Source organism: Rhamphochromis longiceps, linkage group LG14, assembly GCF_057381845.1.
Source record: "Rhamphochromis longiceps isolate RC_006_pf linkage group LG14, R_longiceps_female_GT1.1, whole genome shotgun sequence".
Classification (NCBI taxonomy): Eukaryota; Metazoa; Chordata; class Actinopteri; order Cichliformes; family Cichlidae; genus Rhamphochromis; species Rhamphochromis longiceps.
Window position 1 is genome coordinate 27185859 of NC_140570.1, and position 10534 is coordinate 27196392.

Here is a 10534-nt window from a genome sequence, read left to right on the forward strand (position 1 = left end):
AATGTATTGGCGTTTAATTGATGTATGTTTTCCCAATAAAATATTTAAAATATATTCTAACTCCAGTACAATGCCATTCAGAGTGCAGTAAACATTTTTAGTAAATGAGGTGGGGCTGCTGATGACCAAACCACACAGCTCTGGATTGGATATACTGATAATGGGAGGGCCATATACTGACTTTAGATACAGTATATAACGTTGCCTAAAAACTTTTCCTGTTTTTGTGGGAATGTGTAACACTATGCATCTACTTACCTTTCTTCCTTTGCTTTATCATGTTGGTATACTTACCTTAGTTTACATACAAACCTCTAATTTTACCTCTTCAGCCACATCTGCAGGAAAAGTGTGCATTCTTCAAAACAGCTTTGAGCCAGGCTTTATAGCTGAGGGTGACTACATTATTGCAGGAATCTTTCCCCTTCATTATAACCAAGAAATGCCAGACCTTAACTGTACCTACAAACCACCGCCAGTGAAGTGTAATGGGTGAGCATAGTACACTGTTTCTGTTTATCTATTATTTATTGAATAATGTGTCATTTTGTTGCACTGCCTGTGGACTGTATTGTTATATGGAGTATTTATACATGCTATTTACTACAATACAGTGTTAATGTTATCTAAAGTTTTAGACAATATGCCTAACTTGCTGTAAGAAAGAGAGAGTAAGAAAACAGGGGAAAAGTAATCTACTGTGCTAATGCACAAGACAGCTGTAAGTCAAATTACTACTAATTTTAAATCAGAACAACGCTCGAAACGAAAACACTGTTTTCAGTGTTTCTCCACTCTTGTTGTGTGTAATGTGTATTGTATTTTTCTGTCTTCTGAGCCACAGATTTGATCCCAGGGCTTTCCGCTGGGCTCAAACGATGAGGCTGGCAGTTGAGGAGGTAAACCAGAATCTGGAGCTTTTGCCAAATTACACCCTGGGGTACAAAATCTTTGATTCGTGTGCATATCCACTGACTGGCCAGAGAGCTGCTATGGCTGTACTAAACGGAATGAGTGAAGATGACTCTCCCATGTGTAGCGGTGCTTCTCCACTCCTTGCTGTAATTGGTGAATCTGGTTCTGCTCAGTCCATTGTGGTGTCAAGAATCCTCCAGCCATTCCAAATCCCAATGGTAATAATGCCTCTTTTAGTTCTAAATCCTCCAAACCTGCAAGTCATCATTATGATCTGTTATACTCTCCTCTCCTTTTTTTTGCTTTACACAGATCAGTTACTTTTCTTCATGTGCATGTTTCACTGACAGAACAAAATACCCTACCTTTTTCAGGGTAATCCCTAATGATGATTATCAGGTAAGGGCCTGAAAACAAAACAAACAGAATGATTTGTCAGTGCTCTATCATTTAAAATATAGATGTTGAATCTTTATGTATTTTCAGTTGTTCCCTTACTGAAATAACCACAATGTATAACCAATGTAGTGATTTACAAACCATGGCATTTTGTGGTGTAGTTTTGAAACTACACTGCACTGCAGGTAATCACTACACTGAATATTAAGTAAATAAGTAAGATTTAAAATATTCAGACTAAATACCAGTAATGTAATTAATTAATTTGGTCTTCCACTGATATACTACATCAGAGTCTAAATAGCATATTAAGACTTCAACATTATTAAAATATGTCAGTGAACTGAGTAAGCTGAATTTATTCTGTTGAACCCAGGTGAAAGCAATTGCTCAGCTGCTGGTACGCTTTAACTGGACTTGGGTGGGGGTGGTGCAAGGAGATCATGAATATGGCCGTTTTGCTGTGCAAGGCTTAATGAGAGAACTACAGGGTACCAGCGTGTGTGTGGCATACCAAGAAATGATTCCTCTGCTCTACAATCAACAGAGGGCACTGGAGATCATGCAGGTAGGTAGAGACCATCCCTGATATGACTTTTATTAGAAAGCTGTTTTTCCTTTTTCACTTGAAAACTTCTGAATTCCTAATGCTGAAAGAGGTTTGCAAATATAATGCAGTTTGATCATTTAAAGTAAAAAGAGAGTTTAAACTGCTCAGTTTGATTCAAAATACCCGTATTGTAAAGGAAAAAATCAGTAGACAGAGCCAAGGTTCGGACACTACGCTAGTTACATTTTTGTATACTACTGATACATGAATGCTTCTACCAACAGCACAACTCCATCAGGCACAAAATAAGAATTTTTTTCTGTCTTAAATTTAACTAAGGAAATATGCAAACATCACACCGGTGTGATATGTTTACATACTTGTGACAGCAAATTTTGCACTCTGCAAGAGAATTGCTTAAAAAAAAAAAGAGTATGCCATGAGGCCAGCCATTAAAAAAATAGCCCTGTCTGTGATTTTCAGTTACCAAAACAACATTGACTTGTAGTATATCAGGAACAAAAATCCTTACAAAAGCTGCTTTTTAATCCCAAAATAGTGTTTTTAGACTGGCACAGGCCTTTAGTCAATCTAACCCCAAATGCCAACAGATGAGATTATTACAAAAATCTAAAATCATATCAATGTGCCTTTTCCTGTCGCCATGTTTTAAAATGATGTATTTTGCCTTCCCTCTTCCTTGCAAACTCTTTCCTTCTTCCTCATGCATTATCTTTATAAAAGGTAATGCGTAGCTCTTTGGCAAGAGTGGTGGTAGTATTTTCAGCTGAGGGGGAAATGACGCCTTTCTTGAGAGACTACATGAAGCAGAACATCACTGGAATCCAGTGGGTGGCTAGTGAGGCCTGGGTCACAGCATCTGTCTTTACAGGGAAAGAGTATTACCCCTATCTGGGAGGTACAGTCGGGTTTGGCATCAGAAAAGGTTATATCTCAAGACTCAGCAACTACTTGGAAACCGTAAACCCACAGAGGTATCCCAATAATATGCTGGTAAAGGAGCTGTGGGAGGCTCTGTATGGCTGTAGTCCTTCACTGTCTTCTGCCTCCCAGTTGCCACCTTGCTCAGGGCAAGAGTCACCACTGAAACAGCATTCAGCCTACTTGAATACATCAAGCCCTAGAGTGGCCTATAATGTATATAAGGCTGTATATGCAATTGCTCATTCCCTGCACAACCTTCTCATGTGTCAACCAGGCAGTGGGCCTTTTAAGAACCAGTCATGTGCACAAAGTGACAATGTACTGCCTTGGCAGGTATAGTCCAGAATACTTACCATTAGTTAATACCACTTAAAGTCTTGTCTGCTGTATGTCTGTTTAAGTGTTTCATGTTATGTAATGGTTTCTCAAGCTCCAGTACTACCTGCAGGAAGTGAAATTTATAATTGCTGGGGAAGAGGTAAACTTTGACTTGAAGGGTGACTCTATACCCTATTATGATATTATCAACTGGCAGCGAGGCACAAGCGGGAACATTGAATTTGTCAACGTGGGGCTGTTTGATGGAACCAAACCTGCTGGAGAGGAGCTGGTGATCCAGGAGGACATGATAATGTGGGCAGGGGATCAGAGTGAGGCAAGCTGCTCACACTGTGTTTTTACCTTCAGATGTCAACTGTTGAAGTTCTGTAGGTTAAGATGGAGGTAAGTCAGGTGTGCAGGACAGTTTGGATCTGATGTCCATCCCTTTGCATACATGGATAGTAAACAGTCAGTATTCAAAACGAGACATAAGGCTAAGGTATGTTTGATACTCAATCCTCTCTGTAATCCTTACGGCACAACTTATCAAAGGCATTTGTAATTCTACATTCAAATTCCATCATGACTGTTTTAAAGCAGCTAAGTTAAATACCTTGAAGCTACAATAACTTTTTTCTGTTTTGATGATAGATGCATAAATATTACAGGGAATAAATTTGTAGGTAGTAACTCCTTTCTCTGTGGGCAAATGACAGCAAAGCCTTTTCAATTTTTTTTCCTGGTTACATTGACTAAATGAATAAAGGGGAAAAAAGTATGGTTCTATTATTTAATAAGTGAGGAAGGAGAAAATATTGAGCATAGTTTTCCAGGGGTTAAACTGACACAAATTTTAACCTACATTATAACCTACATTATAAAATCCAGGCATTTATTTACACTGACTTTAAACAGAAGAATTTGAGGAATACATATTTTGATTCTTATTTGATTAAGCAATTAGCCTTTATTTAATTGTTTGTATGATCATTGGCCCAAGCAAATAATTCAGTAACTAACTATTATATTCGTAGGACATTCTTTCACTCATCAGAGTTGGGATTCATATGCTTTCTACCTTGCCAGGTGCCAGTGTCTGTATGCAGTGCCAGCTGTCTTCCAGGGTCCCGGAAGGCTGTCCGTCGTGGGGAGCCTGTCTGCTGCTTTGACTGTGTACCATGTGACAATGGCAAGATTAGCAATCAGACAAGTGAGTTTAAATCTAAGTATTACAAGTCGCAGCATTTTAAATGTAATGTTCTGATACAATTAGGCAATATTTAAATGAACTCTTGCTTTTTGACTCTCTGTCTTTCAGATGCAATAGAATGCACATTTTGTCCCGAGGACTTCTGGTCAAACAAAGACAGAACAGCCTGTATCGCCAAAAAAGTGGAGTTTTTGGCCTATGATTCCTTAGGTATAGCCCTGACAGTCACTTCTGTGGTGGGAGCTTGTCTCACTATAGTTGTTTTAGCAGTGTTCTTTTACCACAGAAACACTGCCATTGTCCGTATCAATAACTCTGAACTTAGTTTCTTTATCTTATTTGCTTTAACACTGTGTTTCCTTTGTTCTCTGGTTTTCATTGGAGAGCCAACATTTTGGTCCTGCATGCTGCGTCACACTGTCTTTAGCATTACATTTTCACTTTGCATCTCCTGCATCCTGGGAAAGACACTGGTGGTGCTGGCTGCTTTCACTGCCACCCGTCCAGGGGAAAACATCATGAAGTGGTTGGGACCCAAGCAGCAGAGGGCCATTATTTTCAGCTGCACTCTTGTTCAAGTAGTTATTTGTGGCGCTTGGCTAATTGATGCACACCCTTATCCTTCACGAAATACTAAATACGAACGCTCAAAGATCATATTGGAGTGTAGCGTAGGATCAAGCCTTGCATTCTGGTGTGTTTTAGGATATATTGGTCTCCAGGCCTGTCTCTGCTTTGTACTGGCATTTCTGGCACGCAAGTTGCCAGGCAACTTCAATGAGGCCAAGTTTATCACTTTTAGCATGCTGATCTTCTGTGCTGTGTGGCTGGCATTTATTCCTGCTTATATCAGCTCCCCTGGAAATTATGCAGATGCAGTTGAATCCTTTGCCATTTTGGCCTCCAGCTTTGGCTTGCTATTCTGTCTGTTTGCTCCAAAGTGTTACATAATTTTATTAAAGCCAGAAAAAAATACAAAACAGCACCTAATGGGAAAAGAAAAGAAGTAATCAGTTAACCATTTTAAAGTTGTTTGATTTGAAATTTCTATTCACTGTTTAATATTATTTCTTGACCAATTCTAATATACAAATCTATTTCCCAAAAAGTCGTGATCAGGCTGGAGAAGAAAGTGGTACTGAAGAAAGGAGGAGGAACATTTTGCAACTAGTTAGGTTAACTGGCAGCAGGTTAGTAACCTGATTAGTTATAAAAAGAACATCTTAGAGAGACAGAGTTTCTCAGAACTATAGATGATCAGGGGTATGGCAAACTGCCAAATTCTGCATCTACATTGTTGAACAATTTAAGAATAATATTCTTCAACATTAAGTTTTGTGGAATTTGAATATGTCACCCATAATATATGGTCAATGTATGCAATATAATCAAATGTTTTCTCAGAGAACATAGTTTCCCATATCATCTACAAATGTGAGTTAAAGCTCTATCTTGCAAGAAGAAACTATATGTTAGCATGATTCAAAAAGGCCACTCTCTCCTGTGGGCCAAAGACAAGTTAAAATCCCAGCAACTGGTCTCCTCAGTTCCCAGACCTTTACACATTGCTGTTGGAAGAAGAGGGGATGCTACACAGTGGTAAACATGGGCCTGTCCCAATTTATTTGGGATGGGTTGCTTCCATCAAAAATTAGTTGATACATTTTTTCAACAGTGCATTTTCTCAATTTAAAAAATTGTTATGTTTTTCTGTGTTATACTGGGAATAAAACAGAGATTGGCAAATTATTGCATTTTGTTTATTTACACTTTACACAAGATCCCAACTTTTTCTGGATTTGGTTTGGATTATTAGATTAGATTATTAGAACAGGGAATATAGTGTAGTAGACTGTAGAAGAAAACAAACATATATATATATATATATATATATATATATATATATATATATATATATATATATATAAAATTATTATTTTTTTTTTAAAAAGAAAAGAAAAGAAAATGTTATATTAGCGTTAAAGAAATTTGATAATAAGTTGGGGGGAGACAACATTGTCTGTGGGAGGACTTGTAAAAGTAGAGCGTCTCTTCATTGCCCACCTGGCTGGGTCTTCAGAGTTCCTGCCCTGGTCTGTGTGATTCTGGTTCCCCAAACCTGCTGAACATCTTCTACACCAGTGATTCCAAAGTGTTCTTGGTCTTCTGATCAGGCCACTTAATGAAAAAGACGACTGATTCGAAAACTTAATGGTTTTCTTTCTTGGTAGGGGTAGCTCCAATCTGGCCACACAAATAGCTATGGAAAACTGTTATTTAATAAATTTTACAACATGTCACGCTGATAAAGACCTCACCCATTCATGCTAGAGTAATAAAGTAATAGATGAATAATTAGATGACTGAAAAGAACAATTTTTTTTTACTTTGTACAATATATATGTACAAAGTAAAATAAATAATAAAAATAGTACATTTTCTATGAATTAACAAAAACATTCTACTTCATAATTACAGGGCAGTCTGGGGAATACACTACCAGAATTGTCTGTCAGTTTTTTCATTTATTTCTTACAGTTTAAGCAAAAAGATTGGTGCTGACAGGTTTCTTTCATTTACTAAAACATTGTTAATTTATTATATAGAAAAACTGAGACCTGCTGTTGAACGTAATCCTCTTTTAGTTATAATGTGATATCTCATTAAATGTGTAGGTACCTGGCCAATGTTCCCTCTAAGCTGCACGCGTGCACAGTTGCGCACTGCTGGCATGGTCTCTGCTCACAGAAAATCTGCATTGCGCACAGAAAAAAATCTAACCTGAATTGAAATTAAAATTAAAACTTCAACAATTCTGTTGCAGTGTTAGTCAGTAAGTGACTGGCTGCTCCCGTATGGGATTAGAACGATGCCATCCCATCCCATAGTCCAGCCAATAATGCGATTCACATTCGTATATACGCAGCTAATCAACGTCGTTGACAGGCTATGACAGTGTCCTTATGTGCCAACACCAGTGTTTTAGTTAGCAAAGCGGCGTGGCTAATGTGGAGTGAAGCCACGTTAATGACAACGTGCACAACCATTGGAGATGTGAGCAGGACAGACGGAACAATTGACGGAAAAAGTGTGGACTTTATACCAGTTTTTAAATTGTGTTGATGGGCCATGTAAAACCAGAGTTATGTTAACAAAAATCAAAAAATGATATGGCAACATGGCATTTAGTTGTTTAGGAGGGGGGGGAAGTTTTAGGAGTGAAGGGGGTGCTTTGAGATGTGAGAGATTTGCGACGTTTAGTGCAAATCTTATGTACTTAGTGTGTTGTCTTCTGTAGTTAGTGTGTAGTGTAGTCAATAGTTTTGTTGTGTGTGTCAGAACAATGAGGCGACTGCTGAATGTTACAGGTGTTACAGGAGTGATACATCTCCTGTTGTCAGGGCTGCAGATATCAGGCTTGTGATGTTCTCCTTTATCTCATAGTGGAAAGAAATTATTTTTTGGAGTAAATAATTTATGTGGCATCAAATTTCATGCAGTGCACCTGATTGTTTTGTAAATAGTTTGAAAGGTTTGTTTAAAACAATGCGTTGGCTGCATTTTTTGGTAAACATCTGCAAAAAACTTTGTTGTTTGCATAACTCAACATTGGATATTATATACTGTATTTTGCAGACAGAGAGTTACCGGACTCTCTCCCAAACCACAGACTTATACTCATAATACAAGTCACAGCTTTATAAAAAAGAAAGAAAGAAAGTTGTGTGTATAAATTGGAGTTCAAGTTATTTTTTACTTCCAATAGCGTTAACATACTACACAGGTCATGAACAAGATCTTTTTTTTTATTATTTTCATTGTAAGTGGGCTAAAGCAGTTAATTAAAAGTAGTCTAACATAAATGTAAATGCTTGTGATGCCTTAAAGGCATTTATGCCATTTATCTTTAATGTTTGCTTTATAACAATTCATTTGTATGTATTTAAGTTAAAAAGAACAGTAAAAAGAGTTAAAAATGTTAAGAAGATTTAATTTTGAAGGTGAACTTGCTAATAACCTCCCTTACATACACGTAAGTGTATATATGTCATGATGAAGGTGTTAAAAAAAGCATAAATAGAGGTGTTTTTTAAAAACTATATTTTATTTGTCGTTCATGAGGGTTGATATGTATATGTTAAAAAAGGCATTCATTTTGATGATCATTACTGTTGCTCAAGCTAACACAAAGATGTAAAGTCATATTTTGAGTTATTTCGTGATACAATATTTATGTAAACACAATCATTTTTTCTATTCTGTATTTCTTTTCAACCACAGTTTTCACAGCTTGTCAAATGAAAATTGTGAGTAAAAAGTCAACTCTACTCAGACTCGTGTATTCGTTGACAGAGGTTTAGCTTGGTGTTTAATCAGAGTTGCTACACTCTGCAACAGAACACTACAATGCTGTAATTTGATTATTTTAATAAACCATGTGACTTGGATGGATTCGATGCTGGCGTGACCACAGTACACACGTCTGCTGTCGCTCACAGTGGTCCAAGGGACCGCTCAGGGAGTTTGTGTGTTCGCTCAGACACATGAAAAATTAGAGGGAACATTGTAACTGGCCCACTTATTGTATGTAAGCCAGTATGTTATTGTATATATTCATATATATTAATATGCTATCCTTCCAAATCTGAAGACTATGGGACAAAGAAATAAACATGCTCATATGTGTAGGCTAACTATAGTTAGTATCAGCCAGTATCAGTATCAAATATTTTTGTGATGGTAAACTGTGCTTTTTATTAGAGAAGTCATTGGCCTTTATAAACTGTGGTGCAGTTTCAAATGGCAACTAATTGTAGTTTCTTCAGTAGCTGGTCAGTAGCTTACAATACAAGAAGTAAGTTGGGTAATTAAAATATTTTTAAAGATGCACTGTGTAACAACCCTTATTGTGTTATAGCACTACTAGGGGGGAGGTTGTCCTACTATGGTAGTATTTGGGGGGAGTCTCCTAGGGGGTTTCCAAATTCATAGGCTGCATCCTCCTGAGGCTGCATTTGTAAGACGATTACGTCAACGGCAATGTGACGAAGGCTGTCCAAATTCACAGACTCTTCCAAATACAGCCGACAAATGCGTCCTTATTTTCCCCAGATTTGAAGGATGGGTCAGGTGTTCCCTTCGTGGCCCACCATATCCCAGAAGTCATAGCGCAACCCAGCCAATTCCAGTTTCCAACAATGACAGCAGCTACTTAGTTTTAATATTACTCATATTACTCTTTCTGGATCACAAAATAAACTTTTAAGATATTTTCAGGCGAGAATGTAATTGTGTAAACTTCAAATATCAAGACATCACATATTTGCAAAAGTGCTCCGACGTTTTCAGAGACATCTGTTACCCATCAGCCTGATAGCTAACTGGAAAGTTGAGGCTCACTAGAGCCGGCGAGAACACTGGACTCCCAGCACATTGTTTTCAGACCCCGTGTGGTCTTTCGCCAGTCAGGTTAAACATTATATATAAGTCACTTAGAATAAACGTCAAACAGAAAACTTATTAAACAGTAGTGTGAGATGATCGAGAATTTACGCCACTGTCCTGTTATATTTTAGATAGCAAGGAGCAGACGGCTGAGTTTATTAAACTCCAACGAGACAGCTGGTGATGCAAATTTGAAGGCTAGACCATCCAATTCCTCAGCCACTCACTTCCGGCCTACCTGGCCCTCGGAGGACCCGGCCCGCGTAGACAGGCAGAGTCCTCAGGAGTATGCAGCCTATGAATTTGGACACGGCTCTAGTTTGTGTGTGAGTATAGTGGCAGCTGTTACATGTTGCTCGCGTGGCTGTCCAGAGAGAGACCTCATCATTGTAACGGACTGGCGCTGGCGACTACCGATCCCCACACATCTATGTACAGAAAGAGTAGAGCCGTGGAGACCTGGCTTGTATGGTTTTATGTTGCTAAAAAGGAATAAAGGTCTGTTGTTCGATTTAACTGACTGGCTTCGAGTTATCCAGCTAACCTCCACACCACATGCCCGCTCCTTTGTTGCCAGACTGCCGTTACAACTGTTAAGTGATGTACTAATCCACCTGTGCGTGATAAAAACATAAGCTTAAAAAATAAATCAACAAAACAAAGATCTCTTATTTAGTATTTTGTTTTATTCTCTTTTAACTGAGATGACATAACATGTTTACTCTGAAAAACATATGTTATATAGATGT

General features: G+C 38.0%; 1 protein-coding gene across 1 annotated transcript; it reads left to right on the forward strand.

Annotated features, from left to right (window-relative positions):
• The first annotated feature begins 232 nt into the window (after positions 1–232).
• LOC146654232 (extracellular calcium-sensing receptor-like) lies at positions 233–5350 on the forward strand. The gene is made up of 10 exons (XM_085380544.1): positions 233–236; positions 333–492; positions 845–1133; positions 1228–1314; positions 1691–1882; positions 2609–2878; positions 2939–3142; positions 3240–3459; positions 4224–4340; positions 4449–5350. The coding sequence occupies exons 1-10, from the start codon at positions 233–235 to the stop codon at positions 5348–5350; spliced, it is 2445 nt and encodes an 814-aa protein (XP_085236670.1).
• Positions 5351–10534: the final 5184 nt, after the last annotated feature.